Raw genomic sequence first — 21,520 nt, 5'->3', positions numbered from 1 at the left:
TGTAATTCCCCTGATCCATGCTCTGTATTCTTTACTCTAAAAGGTAGGCTCCAGAGCTGCCATATGCCGGTCAAGTGCTACAGAATAACTTGACACTGCTGTCCTGTTTTCCTGTTTTTATGCAAAACAAAACACCCATCCCTTCCCCAGGCTTTTCTTAGCCCTTCATCCTCAATGATTTTCCCAAAATAGTAATAATAAAAATTCAAGAAACACACATGGCATTGGAAGAGAGGTGATGTGGGGATCCCATTTCAAAAATAATCCATTTCACCCAATCCCCATTGAAATGGGGATCCCATTTCAAGGCAAAAGGGGCCAGCTTTAAATGACATTCAGAGAGGGTGTCTCAAGGAGGTAAAGAGCCAGTGATTTTTCTGGACTGGCTGACCTTGCACATAAGCCCATCAGGTGGTATATATATAACATCCTTACAGGTGTTACCATATGTGTTATATGTTTTGTTGCCAACATTAGCTATAGCCAGAGGCCAGTAAATTCAAGTTTGTCTATTCTGGAAGTTCTTATGAATTAGTCATGCAATACAGAAGTAAGAAATATATTAGCTGATAAATCACATTGTAACTTAGGCAAAACCATACAGTGATCTTTTAAAAGATTCAAGAGTAGCTGTTGCTCAATAGATATTAATTGTAATTCTATCATAGTGACTAAAAAGAATTTATTTCTACTATCAACAAAAGACAACAAGACAGAAAGAGCTACTGACTAGAAGCTATTAGTAAAAAGTGTAGTGAAAAGTCAAACCATCTACTACAGCATGAAAAGCATATTAACCACCTCAGAGGGAAAGTGATGAGGAATTAATAGATCCACTTAGTACCATGGGAGAAAGCATTAAAATCCACAAAGATAAAAAAAGCATAAACAACCATGACAACTGTCAGAATCACTACAGGAATGGCAAAGCTTCGGGTGCAGGTGTTTTATTTTGTGGCTTTTTTTCCTATTTTTTTTATTTGGTTTTGCCTTTTTTTGTCGCATGACATGTTTGTCAAGTTATGAGTATTTAAAGAAACAATCTAGTAAAGGTGGAATAAGGAGCTAGTAACCAGGTGCATGACTAGAACTCATGAAAACTGGTGAACTACAGAAAAAAAGGAGGGCCACAACACCTCCTCTTGCCCCTGGCACAGTATACAAGAGGGCACAGAGCACTTGCTTTTCTAAGAGAGGCAGCTGAGAACTTAAATTTACTTCCTTTTGCCTATGAGGACATCAGACCTTTTGCTGCTGTCTCATGGAGCACACTAATTAAATATCTTTTGATGAGAATATAATTTCTTTGGGACAGAGTACATATTACTAGGAAGTTCTAAGTTTCATGCATTAGGTGAAATAAATATGAATCTTGTGTACCTCAAAGGTCCTGCATTAAGAACTGTCACATCTATCTCTTCCTGACTGAAGAATTATAGCAACATTCTCATTCATTACTATCCAAATCCAAGATGCTAGAAAACCTAGCAAAAAGCATATTGCTGCCTTAGTATGTGGGAAAATCAGTGGACTTAAAAGAGATTCAAGAGAAGTACTAGGAGCTGTGTTCAAACATTTATGAATGCTGCTTTCAGTATACAGTATTTTTAACGCGATTTGCAACCTTAACAAAATAATGCAATCAGCTCTGAGAGAAATAGACTCAGCAGAGGTGAACGCAATTACCAGCTGTGCTCAGGAGGAATGCAGAGAGAATACGTCTTGACCAAATCTAACCCATTCTTTTTACTTTTCAGAATCACAGTGGAGCAGAAGAAGGAAGTGGAGGAGATGTAATGCATCTGAGTGTGGGAAGAAAAAGCATATGATACTTCAAAATACTGTCAATGCAAAAAAAAAATCTTTATTCCCTGCAATATCACAAATGACAGGGAGGCATCCATGTTTTAACTTAAATGCTTATCTCTATTTGCATTCTTCCTCAACTTCGGGGCCTGCCAAGATGGGTGCTGGGATGTGGCCATTGTCACTCGTGTTTACCTTGCTGATCAGAGGGCAAAAACCTCAGAGTGAGTGACTAATTTCTCAAATGAAGACAATTCTAAACAGCCTACATTCAGGGCTTTTAACCTGTGTATGTTTCTCATATGACACTAATGTAAGAAAGCTTTAATTGGCACAGAGGTGGGTTATCATAGGTCTGAAGTCCTTTTCCTTCTGTGGTAATACAAGCAGCTGCAACTATAATGAGTTCAGCTAGAATAAAATACAAACTTCAGTTCATTATAATACTTGTTTCAAGAATGAAAGGTGTGTTTTCACGTTAGTAACACTTTGATACATTCACTTGGCTTCTCTTATTTTAAAAAAATATTAAAAATTGTCTTTGAAAATATGTAATTAAAAATAAATATTTTCCTAAAGTCCAGTCAAGGGTGTAAAAAGAAAAAAAAATGTGGAAAAAAAATGGAGAAAAGATGTGGAGAAAAAGTCAAGCTCTTTAGAACCACAAACCACTTGAAACACTATCTGCTATACCATGGGTCTTGGGAAATATTAAAACCTCTTTCTAAAGCAACTCAGCATTGGGAAAGATCCATGCAGCCTTTACTAAATATAGCAACCTCTGGGTCAAAAGTCTTTCAGAACAGACATTACTAGAATAGTATGCAATTATTCTTAGGTTTACACCAATGTATTCTCATAGAAGAAAAAGCAGGGTGAAAAACCTGAAAGCATTGCCATTCAAAACAGGCAGGAGAAAGATATGAGAGAATCGTTTAAGGAAACAGAGAAAGGTGACATAGACATAAGCAAGACAGTTTTCCCATATGAGAAGAGCACAAGAAACAGCTACTGATATTACATAAACCAAAGCTCTATACTGCAAGACTAGTGTTCGGAAAACAGCCACCTTAATTTACTCAAGTTTATTTACTGGCTCCTGGAAATAAAGAGAACTAAGATTTCTCCCCAGATCCATGTGGTAGGAGCTGTAGATGGAAACTGAAGAGAGATCACACCCCAGCAGTGACTGGAAGAAAGGCAGCAGCACAGTTGCAGGAGGGAGCAGTGGGAGGGTTCTTCTCCCCTTGGCAATACTTGTTCCCTTTCCTGCCCATCAGATAAGGCCTAGGGCAGATCTCTGGTCTCTGGTGGGGAGCCACTCCGCCATTCGTATAAAATGGCATTTCAAAGTTCTTTTCTGCTGCCTTGTCATCCCCCCTACCCTTTTACTCCATTCCAATCTGCCAAGTTTTCTAAATATTTCATTAACTGCTTTCATGCATTCCTGCACTAAAACCTTGCTAACAATAGAAACCATTATTACCTTGCACAGTTACACTACATCCTGCACAAGGTCATTCTGTTTGTCTTCCTTAGTATCTTTGCTCCCCAAGGGAAAATGCATTAATGGCAAGAAGAAAACAGCTGCCTGCAAGCAGCCACAAGAACAAGAAAACAGTGTATTAATTACCAGCCCTGAAAATGCCAGTCTGAACACCATTAAAAACAGAAAACCAAGTTTGGATTAAAATAATAAATAATAATAATGGCTTTCAATCTCTAGTATCTGGAATCTACAAACTGCTGCTTCAGCCATTATGACTATTGTCACAGCAAAAGAAAAAGACTTAAATAAAGCTTGTTGATGTGTTCGTCAGCTGCTCAGAAGACATCAAATAGTTCATAGTGATGATGGGTTGACAAAATATTGCACTGAATTACAGTGAGAAAAAGGCAAAGAACATATTCTTAGTGCTAACCAAGACCTACTTTATATGTGTGAACACAAGGATTACAGAAGATCTTTACAACTTTACCTTTTGTTGCCATCATTACAACACACTGCTCCCCAAATCTTTTATTTTTAGGGGCTAGAAGATGCTGTATGACTGAATGAACTGAAAGTAAAACAAAGAATTGCACAAGGTTCCCTAACTTATTATTATCTCGCTTTTGTGAAGCTATCTACTTTCTTGAAATAGTGTATCTTTTCTCATAGAGGATATCATGACAACAATGGTAGTCCGCTCTTTAAGCAATGATAAGATACTCTTTTTTTAAACAGACAAACAAATCAACCTCACTCCCCCCAACAAACCCCCCCCCCCAAAAAAAAACAACCCAAAAAACAACAAAAACCCCCAAAAACTAACAGTTAAGCATTTAGAAAGGCTTGGATAAACCTTATGATTTCCTATTATATTGCTACCAGCTCCCTTCTCAGTTTTCCCAAAGATTGTGTTCAAATAAGACATCACTAATTGCATATGTCCACAGAGAAGAAAATGACATGCATTGGAAAATAACTTACATCCTGGGCTAAAAAAATTTGTCGTCTTCAGGTTCCTTATTTCAAATACACTTTATGAATATCATGATTATGGAATTGTATTAACTTAAGTGTAACTATATACATAAAATGACTAAATACATTTCAAATTTAGTTTTAACAAACTAACCACTTTCTGGTATCAAAGTCCTTTTAACTCACAACCCAGGAAAAGGAGACCATCTGCACAGTCTTCCTTTGAGCACTAGTTTACATGTGTAAATTTAGTCTAGATTTTGAATTTACTCTGAATTAACTGTGACAAATCTTTACATTTTTTCATGCAGGAACATTGATTATTGGAAGACTTGAAATCACCTAAGATCAAAGACCCGCACTTCAGCTGTAAAACAGACACATGAACTAAGGTATTGCTGAAAACTCTAATACTCATTTCAACTGCTGGATGCAGAGCTAAGGGGCTCAGCAAGGGATGTTCCGTGAACAAAATGTAACAGGACCCACTGAAATAAAGTCAGCAAAAAATCCTGCTTAGTGTTTTCCATTACCAGGCCTGATAGAGAACATGTTATGAAAGAGGTGAGAATTCTTGTTCCCATTGCTCAGATGCTAATAGCAACATGGCAATGTGCTACCATCAGCAGCAGGAACTCAGCCACGCTATTAAGTGTTGTCGTTGGCAGGATTACTTACATTTTGCAGCTGGACTTGGCTTTGCGCCATACACTCTGACTTAGCCATCATGCTGGAAGCATTTAGGCTGTAGGTTTTCCTATTCTGTGTTTCTTTCAGCTGTTCATGAATTTGCTTTGCTTGTTTCCTGCAGAGAGAAATAGAATTAATGTAAGAAAGAGCTAGTCTGATCTTCTACTACAGCCATGGTATTTTTACAGCTATGGTTCCCTTTGTTCAAAGCTTCACTATATCAGATTAAGCAAGTTGAGCTATTTCACTAGTGTCTAATATTTTAATGTTTTCAATGCAGTGGTCATTTTCTGGCAAGGCTTAAGAAAGGAAAAAAGAGCTCTTCTGTTTAAAATATCTTCTATTCTCAGATTACTATAATAGCATGCCAATTGTTTCAGCACAGAATTTTATAAGATCATCTATTAAATATTTAACAATAGCTTGCAAGTAGGCCTGAATATTAAAAAAGCATTTTGCTCAGATTAAGAACAAAGACTTTGGCAAATACAGCGGGCATTAGCCCCTGTTGGCTATAAAAAATGTTGAAGAATCAAAGATTTCTGCTAGCTAATTAGACTGACCTATAACCCACGATCTTGTATAGACCAGCTTTTGCTTACAAATTTAAACCCTGAAAAAAACATGAGTAGGGTATCTGCAGCTGTGTGTTCGACATATTATACTATGGTCCATAATGTCAGAGCTAGGAATACCACCAGCTGAATCACTTGCAGTATTCAGGAGATAACGATGCTATTAATAATGGCTTTCTGTTTCTGCCACACTATACTGACAAACCGAGTTTTAAAGTTCTGTCCATGATTGAGGACAAAACAAACTTTGTTTTAAATATTTCTTTTATCTTCCACAAACAGGTATCTCCTCTGGGCAAAAAATGTTAGCAAAACACATTTAAGGTCTTTTATCCATCTCTATTCTTTTAATAAGCTAAATTTTCGGAGATATTTAGTTTTAAATGATCACTAGAAATGACTCCAATTCTATTTCCTTCTTTCCTTCCTTCTTTCCTTGCTGCTTTTCTGCCTTCCCTCCTTCTCCCTAGAAGATGCTTCTCTAGCAGTCAACCCACACAGGCCCTGGAAACCCAGAAAGGACAAGGACTTGCTGCAGCAGCAGCAGCACTTCATTATGCCACCAGCAGCATTTAGACAGCAATTTGTGCAGAGCTGTATTTCAGAGGAAGTGATTTCAGGGCAGTGCTGATAAGAAATAAAGGAAATGCAGTATTTCTATCCAGAAATCTGAAATTTTAGCAAAGAAGCCTCAAAAACATTTTGAAAACTTGCTTGTGATTTTGTTGCTGAAAGCTTTGTGACATTGTCAGTTTTGATAGCATCTTACTTGACTCAGACCAATGAATCTGACACTGAATGAAACATAAAAGTAATTTTAGCTTCTTCCAGTACAGTCTGTTTTTAGCTCAGGAAAATGTAAGAAACCAGAGGAAAATGACTTACTCAAGTGGTCAAAGGGTAAGACAGTGAGAAAGGACAAGTTACCTCACTATGAAAGCAAATAGTGAGAAGTATTGCAGTATGTATTAAAATAAATATATGGGATTTCTTCTGCCTTTGAGTCCCTTAGTTGTGTATGGGAGGCATGCATTTTCCCACTACTCTTCAAACTTCAGAATTGAATAATTTAAGCATTACCTTAAATTCAACAAGCTGTAAGCACCTGCTCAGAAGTAAGTACTTGTTAAAGCACATTTCCTGAATACAGATCATATACTATAATAAACCTCAGACTCTACAAATTTCTCTTAAGCTTTCTGTTTACATCCTGTTTTGAAACAGCATGGCAAATGAACAAGAATGAACTTACAAATATGAGTGGCATGTTTTGTGTACAGCTCACAGGAGCTCATAATTAGTAAGATTTATGTGCACTAATCTTAATTATTAAGATTTATGTGCAGTGGTTAGAGGAAATAATTTCTCAAGCACAAAAACCTTCAAAATTTACTTGTAAAGAATAATATCAGATAACATGAATAGATGTAATATAAAGCATTACAGTGCCAAATTAGATTAATTGATTCTGAAACATCTCTTTTAAAAACATACTTTTATATCTACTCTTTTTTGAAACCAGTGAAACTGAATAGTTTAATTTACAAAAAGTCAAAATGAACTCTAGCTTTTCCTAAAATTGCAGGGGAAAGTCCTAAAAGCAACTCTAGAGTTTGTATGAATAGTCATTTTCTGACCATCTAAATTACATACACTGAGAAAATAAGCAAATGTATATCCATATGTCCTAATGGAAAGCTAGCCTTTTGTTTCTTGTTCTCCACGATAGTTATGGAACACCTAGTCGTGTTTGATGGCTGTTTCTAAGTGGAGACTTCAAATAAAGTCTAAACAATGGCAGTAAAACATGATCACAGCATCAGACTTTGGGAATCTCCTATATATACAATATTCATAGAATTTAATTGGGAAAATAACAAAGCAAATTACAAAGTTTTTTAACTCTAATTTGGATTAATTTCAAAAACCTGGGTTTAGAGTTGCTTCTACATCTATAACCACATGTAAGTAAACTGGATATTCAGCTTCACTGCTGAACTTCAACATTACAATTGAGATTCCTGAAGCTATTTACTGAGAGAAATAATCCAGCAATTAATTTCCTCTTATATTCATGCAACCTAACGTTACTGTTAGGTTTATGCATATTCACTTTGCCAAAATATAGGATGCATATAAAACTAGAAACAATTAATAAATTCAAAGTTAATCGCCAATTACTGTTCTTATTTTATAATTTTTGTTTTCAAAACAAAAGGGCCTTATTTGTTCTACTTTAGATAAATCTAGCAATAAAGTGCTGTTATTTCAGCAAGAAATAGTCACTAGTCATTTATGGAAGTCTACACCATAAAGAGCAGCCCATTACTGTACTTGCCCTCTGTTGCTAACACTTACAGCACTTTCCTGATTACCCTAAAAGGAATAATTGGAAGTGTTTCATTATAGTTCTAAATTTGGCCACATTGAATTTATTTTTAAAAAGGACTTTTAATTTAATGGTGCATAGGGAAGCACATATTTCTATCAGTAGATATTATACAATTGTCAGACCAAAAAAGTCAGGGTCTGTGTCCTTTTTCTTTTAGGGTGCAAGATTCAGATTTTCTGTAGCTGTTAGCAGTATTTTAAGATGTTGATACATCAACTTAAACCAAATTATTATCCTCCAAGCAGGAGGCATGCTCTGATAACTCATAAGCATGATGAAGATATGCCTGCCTGATGAAGAAGCTCCTGAAAATCTATTGACTAAAAGCTAACATAGGATAAGGGTTGAGGCACTTTAAATTTGTTGAGTTTTACACCCTTAAGACACTGGCCAATGTCACAGTTATTACAGTTTCATGTGGCCTCTATGCAACCCAGTCTAGACACTATTTACATTTGATACAGTCTCCAGATCGAGCCAAAGCCTGAGAGCTAGGGATTGATAAGTATCTTAGCAAAACTGTGTTTCATATATTTAATAAGACCTCCAGACTGAATGGGAGGCACTCGTTTTCTCACTGCTCCTCAAACTTCAGTTTCCAAAATCTGGCATAACCACACTAACTCACTCCAGTAATTCTTAACTATCATGTTTATAATGCAGATAAAAACCCAACACCTCCCACCCCCATCCTGCTGAGATATGAAGCACTATATACACATATCTATATATATATATATATATATATAGATATGAAGCACTATAGTCCCATGAGTTCATCTTTGAAGAATAACTCAATAGTTTTAGGGATAGCTATCCCTACCACTTCATCAAAGTCATAGTATTTTGAAGGCTATTCCAAACCACTTTGTACAACAGTGCAAAATCAGGGAGGCCACAGCTGAATTAACAGAGGGACAGACAATTTATTCACATTACGCTCAATGTCTGACTCCATGTTCTTCCAACTGATAATCCCATTCTGCCTTTTCTGAACCTCTCTTCATGATCAAAATCCCTAAGCCTTTAAAGGAAGAACAGGAACACCTTATTCTCTATAAAATGCATAATGATGTTTCTACCACAGTGGCAAAATGGCTGCCTGCTCACAATTTCATAAAATCATGGAACCATAGAATAGTTAGGGTTGGAAAGGACCTTAAGGTCATCTAGTCCCAATCCTCCTACTATGCACAGGGAGACCACACACTAAACCATGTCACCCAAGGCCCTGTCCAACCTGGCCTTGAACACTGCAGGGATTTGCAACTTCCTTGGGCACCTAATTCCAGTGCCACACCAACCTCACAGTAAAGAACTTCTTCCTTATATTTAGCCTAAACTTTCAATTTAAGTTTGAACCCGTTACCCCTTGTCCTGTCGTTGTGGTCCCTAATGAAGAATCCCTCTCCAGCATCCTTGTAAGCCCACTTCAGATACTCAAAAGCTGCTATGAGGTTTCCACACAGTCTTCTCCAGGCTGAACAGCCCCAATTTTCTCAACCTGTCTTCATATAGGAGGTGCTCGAGATCCCTTATCCTTTATACTACATCAAAGAAGTCTGCAGAGAGGAACTGTGCTGCCACAGCATCCTCCCAGCTAGTGTCACTGTCATACTCAAGGTCTAAAGAACAATTAAACACAATCCCTCAAAATATTAGAGCAGATAGGAAATGAAACATGAACCAACTCAAATCTTCACTCAAGTCATGCAGAAACTACCCCTGATGTCTGAGAGGAAGAAAAAGGAGGGGAAAAAAAAAGGCCTGGTGACTTTTCCAACATTTTTTTTCCTTTTTAATGGAAATGTAGATCTTTAGAAAGATAGACATGTACTGTCTTTTTTTTCCCCTAAGAAAAAGTAGTTCTCATCAGAGTCCCTACACATTAAAATAAATTTTAAAAAGGGGGATTCAGATAAGCATCCAAACTTTTAAATAGTGCAAACCTCCACATTTTTGATGCTCATCCACTATGACTAACCTCATGCAGGTACTATTTTACGTGTTTTCTCATTAGCTCCAACTGGAACAAGAATGAAGGATGACAAGCATACAGAACATATTTATAGATAGAGTGGCACTGACAAGAATGTCATGTAATTGCTATGAGGTTTTTGCAACTCAAATTGCACACATAACAATAAATATTATAAAATAATCTTCCATTGGGAAAATAAACAATACGGTGGAAAGCGGTTTACTTTAAAATAGTTTAGTACAGATGATTCCACTATACTTGGATAGTTCAGTGTGTGTGTAAATTACACATACTCATTATACAACTACATCAGCAGTTTACATCTATCTGTAGCTACAGGTTAGAGGTATCTGCAGAGAACTTGCCTCTGCATTTCTAACTACCTTTATCAGCATACAGAAATAAAAGGGACATTCAGAGATAAAAAATGCAAACTTTTAAAAAATGCAAATACTTTTAAACTTTCATTTTTCAAAAGAGGAAAGTGATTATTGCAGTGATAGCAAAAGACACATAATTCTTGTCAAAAAAGGAACTGGAAAGGACACAATTCTTTCCAGATATCAGAAAACAGAAAGAAACCACATATTATTCCTGTTTACTTGCTTTTTTTTTGAGATACATAGGGTAGCTTTGTGGAAATATTCTAGCCTGTCCAGACATAGCAACAGCTTCAAAAGTAACTGAAGAATTTTAAGCCGTATAAAGGACAGAAGCTCAATAACAAACATGCTAGATGAAGGCTCTTACTTTGTTTTGAAGTAGAACGCTGCACAAAGCATGCCCACTACGACTATGCCAAAGACGATACAGGAAATAGACAGCACCTGGCGCTGGTACACTTCTTCGCTCTCTGTGAACAGCAAAATTGAGAATTATGAAAGCATCAGAAAAAAATACCTGTGAAAAGTGGATTTCAGCACATCGTGTTTCACTAATGATGGACAGATATGAGATATTTGGAGGTCTCTGTTGGCCAGTTCCTCAATAGAATGGATGCTTCTCTGAACCTCTCATTTAGATAAGGTTCATAGAAGTTGTGGCCTCCTAGGAGAGTTTTAGAAAATGTTCCAATACACACTGAGAAACGTGTAATAATAAAAATCAGGATAGTTTAATATTTTTTTCTGCCTTACATGCTTGTTTTCAGCTTTTTTAGAAAGATTCTATTGTCAGTAGATAAACAGCCCTACAACCATGGAGTTTTTATAGCTTAAGGCAAGATCCATTAGAGCTCCCACAAGGTCCCACAAGACTCAGTTTTTTTTAGCCACCCCAATTTACTTTTTTTCAACTGAATGGTGATTACAATTACTCTTTGTAATCCCTTGTACTTGAAGCTTAAGTACAACATGCAACAGTAAAAAATTAATTCAATCATCTTGGATAGAACCCAATGGCTACATGGTTACAAGGCAACAAATACTGCTTTCATGGGAGTCAATTTTTAAAAAGAAATTTCCTTAATGAATCTCATAATCTTCTAATTAAGTTTAAAACAGGAACAGAATGAAAGTTAAAAAATTAAGAAAGCTAAGAAAACAAGAGAAAACACACATTCATAATAGCAGACAACCAATACTGGAGCTTCACACACAAAATTCATCAACAGCTCCTTAATTTTAATATTTTGGTTTTATGATTTCAACTAGTCCTCTAGGTCTATGTACTAATGTGCTAAACAGATTGTTATTTTTTAAGATCAGTTTTCCAAACATGCAACATACTAACCAGTATTTTTATTCATATATTTTAGATAGAAAACCAACATGTAGGATTATCAAAGCACAGTATAAACACTGCACACTGCCAAACCTACATTTTCTCTTTTGGTTGAAGATCTTCAGCAGAGATCCCCACAACAATATGAATACCAGACACACAGGTCAAGTAGGTGACAGTAATTCCAAGTTCCAGGTTCATAAGTCCCAGGTACATAAGAAGAAAATACTGTTTGACAATATTGAGGTGAATCTAGGCAAATATTGAAAAAAAATCTGCACCTAACTGGAACTTCAGTCAAATACTGTATGGTGTAATAATGACTGAAGACTATGTACAGCATCCTAATCAGTACTGATTATTAATTTCTCAAGAATGAATATCATAGTGCTATTACTAAACATCTGGCAATTTAAATACAGTCATTTGTCTCTAGTGAAAGTCCCAGTCCCTTTTCACAAGCTATTTCAAATAAAATTACAAGTACCAAATCTTTATTTCTTAATTACTTCCTCACTCAAAGAACATCACAGTGATTCAGAAGCCATTTCTAAGCTGCAAAATGTCTTCAGCTCCTGCTGACTTTTTCCCTTATTTAAATTTGAAATTCTAAAAGCTGTATTTTTAAAATGTAGTCTTAAAAGGTAAAAAAAAATAAAAGAATCAGCAAATACTGTAACCTATACTTTTAGATGTCTAAAATATATCTGGAAAGGTTGCAATTCAATATGAAATCATGACAACACTGCAGTAAAACTTGTTCCAGAAATTTCGATCTAGACAATAAACCCTCATTAGCAATGAAATAAATATTTTGGGTTTTAATTTATTTTTGTTTGCTTTTAATGGGCTGTCTAAACACCGTTATTCACACTGCAGTAGACAAAGGACTCATCTTAAAAATTTAGAATTTTTATGTTGAGGTGGATCATAGTTGAAGAATTTACGCAAATACAAAGCAGACAGTTGAAGAATTGTTCAGTGCAGCAACTGTTAATCTGATTCAGTTCAACTGACTAATTGGATTGAAAATCAACTAATTCAAGCAAACTCTGCTGAATATCAATTTCAGTAGCTAAGGCCTGAGACCACAATTACAACACACTAAAATAAGTGACATACTAACAAACTGACATTTCACTCAAAAACTCCATATAGTTAAAAAACATATTTATTAATGAAGCTGATTTAATTAGTGTGTGGAAGAAGGCTTAATTTTGCTCTTCTGTCAGCCTAGGTCCTCATTAAATATTTCTTTATTCTTTTTGCTTTTGTTATTTTTTGAGAAATGGTGAGTTTAATGCAGCTATGGTCTTTTGCCAGTCTTGAATAGCTATCACTGTCCTGTTAAGATGTTTTAGAATATGTCTTAACAAGATAAAAGCAATTCAGAGACCAAACAATACTATCTTGCTCAAACAACTATGTGAAGATTTAAGTCTTTTGTGTAGTCAGATTAATTTCTGTCACTAGCTTTCAACACATACCGATCAATACTTTCTTTCTTTTTTTGTTTATTTTGTATAGTGCCTATTTAAAGAACCACTTATTAAATTTACTCTATTCCTTAGATACTTTTGTTCTTTTTTTATATATGTATTATTTGAATCTTTATGTATTGGACTCCACTATTTTTAGTCTTCAACATCCTAACATATCAAGTCAAGCATTTTTTTCTACTCTTTAATCTTCCACATTGTTTTGGTTTTGTTTACTGATAGAAATGTAATCTGTTTCCCTTTGCAAACTTTGAAGGTCTCCTCATCGTTGTCTTGATTTAACATCACTATTGCTCTAAACACATATAGCACAGCTGAGACTGTCTCTAGCTAAGTTCTCTAAATGTGGCAGAAGGTTCTAGCTAAAGCACTTTTGCTCTCAAACGACAGAAAGCTGCATAAATTCAGTGTAGAAAAGAGAAGAAATGAAAACCCTTTCTCCTTAGTTGAAGATGTGAATCAACTTGTGTATACACGTACTTACACACTGGACGAAAGTTCCCAAGGTAATCTAAAGTGTGACTGAAGTGATGATAAATCTCTCTTTATTCATATATATTTGTATATTCCTTGTGAAGTAAACCACCTTAATTACATTCTATGGAAATAAATACTCCTAGAAGACGATTTGCTACTTAATGAGTAGCCAAGAAAATATTTCAGCTAAAGAACAAAATATAAACTGCTATGGATATTGCTGGATAATTTACCTGGGGAGTTAAGGCTACAGAACACAAATTCCACCAAACATTAAAATTATAGAAGATATATAACCTATACAAAGAAACATAACCTATAAAAATAAAACCACAGACCACAATGCTGAGATGGTAACACAGTAAACTGTTTAGGTGGAGCCTAATTTGTTTAGTAAAAAGTATGGAGAGATCATCCTAGAAAACAAAGACAAGACACACTCACATGGGACATGAAGCCTGCTGAAAGGCTGGGTTCCTACATATAAGTCTGCATTCACTGTCTGTGCTGCTACATGTCTAGCCCATTGATTATTATTTTAATTCCTGTTACAAAATTGTCTCTTCCTTTTAACTGTCACATCACCTCACTGAATATAAACTCGTGTTTTAAGTGTTCTCTTTTCTGAGCTTCTCTTACACATCTGATACCATTATGAAACACAAAATGAGTACTGGTGACCCATGGAAGCAAAGTTTCTTTCAGCACTCATATCATAGTCAAATTTCATCTGTCTGTTACTGAAAAGAAGTACATGCCATATTCTAGCTACTAGGATTGGGATTTTTTTATTCTCTTGCTTCTTAAAAATGTACTTTTTAAAGATGTCATCTGTCTGCTTTACGGATATGGTCTCCCTCATACTCAAAGTCCCATATAAGAGGATTACATGGAAACCCCATACGCAACACCAAGATTACCCGTAAGTTAAAAGGCACAAGAGAAATTAAAGCATATTTCTCAATATACTTAGATTTATGTGTGACAAGTGCTGAACTATATATGGCATTCTAAATTTATTTCATGAAGAGAATAAGAAAAGCCTACATGTTCCACAAAATCTGTGATTGCCTCAGCATCAGACTTCCAACTGTCCCAAGAATTTTCTCTGTTCGTTCACTTGCAAAACCCTACTGTACAGATTTACTGCCATATGTTGTAGTTTGTGCTAAGGCAGAATAATTTAACAGCTGAAATGCTATTAGTCACAGTTCACAAATTTCTTCTTTGACTTAGAGTAAGTCAAGACCCCTGTTCTGTTCCGGATAACATTACCTATTCCATTTCAGTGATTAACATGGTAAAATGTAATATAAACATATTAACCTCTAAAGAAATGAACTCTATGCAAATACATGAAATAGATAAACCTGCCACAGATAATTCTGTTCCAACAAGAGCATATGCATTACTTCATATGAAATCCTATGTTTTATTCTAATTCTTACTTACCTTTATTAGACACTAGGTTTACTTCAACTTTTGTCTCTCTGGGCAGAATTTCTCTTTTAAAAGGGCTTCAAAATACTAAGGTTTACAAATTAGGAGGGGAATTTTGTATCTGCTATTGTTTATAGAAAGGGCAGAGTTGCAATAGCACTGGAATATAAAAAATGAAGCAATGAATTAAGGATAATATTATAGACTCATCATAAAATGGGATGCAAATGAATGTGCTATAACTCTCAACCAGCTATTTTAGGCTGGTGAGTGAAAGGTGAAATCCCATTCCGAAGTTAGGGAACCGGTATCTCCCAAAAAATCATTTCCATCAAACCCATTCTTAAAAACCCCACAAGATAAAATGAACCAAACAGTGGAGAGTTATCTTTAAAAAAAAAACAACCACAAACAAACAAAAAAAAACCCACAAAACCAAACAAAAAACCAAAAAACAAACAGAAAAAGGCTAACCTTACACAAGAATCTCTAGTGTTGTCTATGGTTACAACAGGAGTGAAGGTGGCAATATTCTTAGCAAGTGCTACTTGTCATAAATTGAAAATCTGATAAGCACTTTTAAATAGTAAGACTGCAATTCTGAAGGTAAATTAATTTCAACTTTGGTTTCCTAAGAAACAATCATTTCCTTTTGTCTGCAGGGAACTTTGGAATTGTGTCAGCTACAGCCAGAGCTCAAATCTAACAAACTTGCAAAGCCTTAGTTAAGCACATTCAATACAACATATTTATTAAATCTTAGGCTTGAAATAGCTCCAGAGACAGCTAGGGATAAGGGGTAGTTTTTTCATTTTTAAGAAAAAATTTGGTTGGGAGTTTATGTGCATTGACAACTTAAGACAATCCAATTCTATTACAAACTTTATCTATTTTCATTCTATTTCTAAGATGGATAACATCAGTCATCAGCAAAATTCATTACCTAAGTTTCTGCAAGTCTAGGGGGAGGAAAATCTCTTTATAGTACCACTGCTCTGCTTGCTAGTGCTTTATACTGAGCTAACAACTAAAAGTAATAGCTACTGAAACAACAGCTAAACCCACTTGTGCTTTAGGTATTAAAACCTCTTAGCTACTAAATAAAACTTCATGATCTACTATCAAGTCTTACTCGGCTTACTGTCAGCTCTGCTTACTGAGAATCATAGCTCCAAGTAACTCCAGCATCTACTGCAGGTCCAAAGGATGCAAATTCAACCCCTTAAACAAGGTCTTTCACTATGAGACCATTCTTGGAGACAGGATTATACCAAGTCAGCAGGCAAGGAGTTCATGCAAGATGCTGATAATTTAGTTAGTTTCTGTTATTTAAGTTTCACAGCCGAACACCAAACAAGCAGATAGTCCATACAGTTCCAGCTACCTTTGTGTTGACAGCACTATTGACCGTTCTCATATAGTGATTTTGAAATAATTTGAAATTTAGGTAAGAAAATCCCTAAAACTGTCATATATTACAAAATCTGCATGTCACCTGCTGGTCTTCTATTGAACAAAGAAATGTGCAACATTTTCTTCACAGAAAAAAAGCTTCTAGACATTCACAGGTGGTCAGAAAGCTTCAAAGGATACATCACAAAAGCATAAAGATTGGAAAGTATTAAGAAAAGTGTTTTTTTTTTTTAATTAAATAACATTCTTTCCAGAAGGGTTTAGTGAGTTATTTTGTTGTTGGTTTTGTTTTGATTTTCTAGTTGTTATGTTTCCATGTACATGCTTACAGGATATCAGTTATTTGCCAGGTCCTAGAGACCTTTCATACTATAGATTTCCCACAGAAAGTATTATTCTGTTTCTCTCTCTCTGACAGGGCATATAAGCTGCACAATTCTGTATGAGAATCTTAAGCGGGGTAGAAGTGGTATACTATTCTGCTTCAAAATGACTCACCCTTAATTTCTGGCTGCTTTGTGGCACATCTCTTCATCTTCCTTCTGTGATTTTGTTATCTTCCTTTCTTTTTCTTATTTTTTATTGTAGATTTTATAACTAAACACAGTTCTGCACTTTAAAAATGTTTTTGCTGTCATCTTTTTTCTCCCTATCATCAGCATGAAAAATCATCCACAGTGGAACTTCCATTCAGCATTCATTCTTCTTCTAATATGTCCTTTTATTTCTGTGAAGTCTATGCTCAGCTGAGCTCTTCAGCTCTCCTGGGGCCCTAGTCCAGCCATACTTTGTGCTTGTAAGTGAAGGAAGGAGAGGGAAGGACATTTAGACACAAGCTTCCTCCGTGTATCAGCATTACTTGGGACATATGCATACATATAGGGACTAATCCAAAGAAAATGAAGTCCAGAAGGTGTTGGGTCAGAGAAATAATCACTTCACTTTAAATTGGTTTATATGTAAGTCCATAAATACAGTTTCTGAGAAGTTTATTAAATAAAAATATCACGGCTTTATAAAGCAACAGCATTCTTTAATTCTGCCTGAGTAATTCCTTAGCTAATGAGGGTAAAGATCCTAAGCATGGCTGACATCCAATATAAGAAAGTAATGATTTTCCAGCTGATACTTTATTTGATCTCAGAGCTTGCATTGCTGTTAGCAACAAAGCCCTGTCACAGGAATTTTTCCCAAAGGTTAGGCTTACATATTTGATATCTTGCTCACTTGCTAGTACTGAACTTTCCACTCAAATCTCGAGTTGCCAAAGTATATTTGATAGTTATTCTTGATGGCTTGTTTTGGTTTAAGGCCAGGTGCCATGCAGCCCACTCGCTGACTTCCCTCCTTCCTCTCTCCCTGCTCCCGGAGGGATGGGGAGAATTGATAGAATCTAACTCCCATGGGTTGAGATAAGAACAGTCCAGTAACTAAGGTATAACACAAATCACTACTGCTACTGCAAATAATAATAATAAGGGAAATAACAAGGGAAGAGAATATAACCGCTCACCACCCACTGACCAATACTCAGCCCAACTGAGCAGCGATCTCACCCTTCTGGGTAGCTGCCCCCAGTTCTACATCCTGGTCATGATTTGCTTTGGTATGGAATACCTCTTTGGCTAGTTTGAGTCAGGTGTCCTGTCTCTGCTTCCTTCCAGCTTTCCCTCCTCCCTGGCAGAACATGAGTCACAAAGTCCTTGGTCAGAGTAAACATGACTCAGCAACAACTAAAAATATCAGTGTTATCAGCACTGTTCCCAGGCTGAAAATCAAAACCACAGCACTGCACCAGCTACTAAGAAGGAGAAAAACGACTGCTATTGCTGAACCCAGGACATGGCTACATTGCCAGGAGCTCACATTAAGTCAAGCAGTATTACAATGAAGCGTCATCTCTGTTTTGACCTCTGTTTTTTTAACTAGGGTGCTTTTATAGATTTTTTTTTTAACAAAACTATAGTGTGAGCAGTGACAGAAGAACCATAGAAAATGATCATGAATAACCTGAATTATTTGTCATTTTTCTTCTTCATACTCCAAAATGGAAATGCAGTGCTCTACCTGGGAAGGCTCTGGAGGATGAGAGCACAGAGAGTAATTACAAGGTGGCCTGATTTCAGGAGTAACGGCAATTTTTTTATCCCTCCTAGGAACTGCTGCAGTGCTGTGGTTTGGCTTCACTCTGTGAACAATGCTGATAACACAACAATGTTTTTAGTTGTTGCTAAGTAGTGCTTATCCTGATCAAGGACTTTTCAGTCTCTCACACTCTGCCAATGAGGAGGGGCGCAAGAAGCTGGGTGTAAGCAGAGACAGGACACCTGGCTCAAACTAGCCAAAGGGGTATTCCATGCCACAGCACATCATGCACAGTATATAAATGGGGGAAGCTAACTGGAAGGGACAGATTGCTGCTCGTGTTGTGCCAGAGACTGCCAGAGTCAGAGAAGTGTCCTTGTTCACAGAGCATTGTGTTAATCTGTGCTCACCTTGAAGGCATCCCACTCAAAGCTCCCAGATACACAGAGTGTTAAGGTACTGTATACTTGTGCACCCATTACTTGTTCTGCTACCTACTCCATGAGCCGATGGAAACTGGGAGACAGAAATCTGGCTTGCTGCATTATGTCCCTCACCTCTACACGTGCACTGACATCCTTGTCACAAAATATTCTTGTCAGTCAGGTCCCCATCAGGGCAAGTGCATGTTTGCTCATTATAATGACTACAACACTTGAATCTGGACTGCATAAATTATCAGAGAGAAAACCAGACTCTGCTGGCAGAGAGAAAAAAGTAAATATGGTGACTGTAAGCACTTTAATCCTCCAGAAGCTTTTTGCCAACATGAGGGATAATACATCCAGTTGTTCATACTGAGCAATGGCAAATTCTCTAAGCTTACTGATGTGAGCAGCAGTGTTAAGACACAATAAAGCCCTCAGCCCACAAAATGTCTAGCAGAGCATTCCCTGCTCTCACCCACGTTGAGGGATCTGCTTCATGTATTTGGCAGTGGCTGCAGGTAGGCAGCAAGCTGCCAAAACCAAGTTGCTCAAGTGCCAGCTTGTACCAGTATCTGACTGCTGGGACTTCCAAAGTGCAAGCCTTATCACATCATTTGCTTCAGAAGGATTGAAGAAGGGGATTAAAATCTTTAGCAACTGACATATTGCATGACATCAATAATATATCCTAACTGTGTTCCTAGTTAAAGGAAAGGTCTCAAAGTAGTTGAGAATACAGTTTTACTTGTTATTGTAACTCCTCTTCCTGGCCTCTGGACTCATACATACAAAATTAAGATATAGTCCAATCTCTATGTATTAATATATTTAGGTGGGTTTTAAAACCTGTGCAAACTGTAGCTCAAAGAGATGGAAAAACATGTAAACTTAGAGGATATACTTAAACACAAATATATTCCTTACTAATAGATTTTTAAATTTTGAAATCCCTTGCATATGCTGATTTTCTTCAAAAGTGAAGCACACAAAATGTCAGAAAAAAATCCATAAACTTGCCATTTCAAAAAGATGCATGGCTATCCAAAACCATGCAGTGCAACATAACCTCTTACAATCTATGGAAGAATGAGAAATTAAACTCAGCTATAGCAAAAGTATTTTCAGAATGACACATGCAATGAGTTTAAAGTTAAAAGTAACTTAAAGAAAAACTAAAATCAGATTCCCTTTGACCCTGAGAAGACAGAACCAGTGGTGCATGGCAGGAGGACAAAACAAAATTGACAATATTTGAAACAAGAGAGTTTCTGACTGGATTAGAGGATAAACTTCTTCCCATGAGGAAAGCTGGGTGGTAAGCCAGAGAGTCCATGCAGTGTCTATCCATGGAGGTTTTTGACGACCAGCCAGTTGACTATGGAGCTCCTGAGAGCCTTCCAAACCTGAATTCTTTTACAACTGCCTGAAAAGGAGAAGCTTACACAGTCACTCTGTGGCAAGCTAAAGGACACGACCAATGTTAAATGTTTTCAAGTAAAGCCTGACTGATGGTACCAGTAATAAACATCTCTACACAGAGTGGGTGTTACAAGTCAGAAGCTGTCACACACAACAGTGATGCTGGCAGCACAGGGCAGCTTTTGATGTGCTTTATAACATCTCTGGCCAAGATTTTTATCTAAAAATTGGAAATGGAAATACTATGCCAGAAGTAAGCACTACCTCTGGTTCATCATATTTTGTTATAAAGCTCACTTTGCCAAGCAGTCCTGGCAAAGCATTTTCTGACTCATGCTTTATATGACAGCCCTTTCTGTACCTTCAGCTTCACAACTTTAAAAAATATTCACATTATTTTCTGTGGCTGCCATGATGGACAGCATGTGACTATATGGTCAAATGGGTGCAGAGCCTGAAACATCACAGCACTGAGTAGGGTTTAATGGCATCATGGTTTAAGCCAGGCTGTCACACAGTCCACTCGCTGACTTCCCTCCTTCCTCTTCCCCCACTTCCAGAGGGATGGGAAGGAGAATCGAAAGAATCTAACTCCCACAGGTTGAGATAAGAACAGTCCAATAACGAAGGTATAACACACACCACTACTGCTACCACCAATAATAATAATGATAAGGGAAATAAAAAAAGAAGAGAATACAACCACTCACCACCCTCCGACCGATACTCAGCCCAACTGAGCAGCGATCTCACCCTTCTGGGTAGCTGCCCCCAGTTTACATCCTGGCCATGACGTGCTTTGGTATGGAATACCTCTTTGGCTAGTTTGAGTCAGGTGTCCTGTCTCTGCTTCCTTCCAGCTTTCCCTCCTCCCTGGCAGAACATGAGTCTCACAAAGTCTTTGGTCAGAGTAAACATGACTTAGCAACAACTAAAAACATTGGTGTTATCAGCGCTGTTCCCAGGCTGAAAGTCAAAACCACAGCACTGCACTGGTTACTATGAAGGAGAAAAGTGATTGTTACTGCTGAGCCCAGGACAAATGGAAAGAATAAATGGATTTGGAGAAGCTGAACAGAATGACCCAGACAATAACATGCAATAACTTGGCCTACTTGGGCCTACC

The 21,520-nt window shown here is 36.8% G+C and overlaps 1 protein-coding gene across 3 annotated transcripts in view; it reads right to left on the bottom strand.

The window, feature by feature from the left end:
• The window catches only part of NRG3 (neuregulin 3), a 402,582-nt gene that overhangs the window by 19,308 nt on the left and 361,754 nt on the right, over positions 1-21,520 (bottom strand). For all 3 annotated transcript variants that reach the window (XM_034062153.1, XM_034062155.1, XM_034062154.1), the window contains exons 5-6: positions 10,662-10,764; positions 4,952-5,078 (exon numbers count right to left, since the gene is read on the bottom strand). In XM_034062153.1, the coding sequence (XP_033918044.1) occupies positions 4,952-5,078; positions 10,662-10,764 (230 nt within the window). The remainder of the gene's footprint in view (positions 1-4,951; positions 5,079-10,661; positions 10,765-21,520) is intronic.

This window comes from Melopsittacus undulatus, chromosome 4 (assembly GCF_012275295.1).
Source record: "Melopsittacus undulatus isolate bMelUnd1 chromosome 4, bMelUnd1.mat.Z, whole genome shotgun sequence".
In the NCBI taxonomy this organism is placed as follows: domain Eukaryota; kingdom Metazoa; phylum Chordata; class Aves; order Psittaciformes; family Psittaculidae; genus Melopsittacus; species Melopsittacus undulatus.
This window is presented reverse-complemented; position numbering and strand designations above follow the sequence as displayed.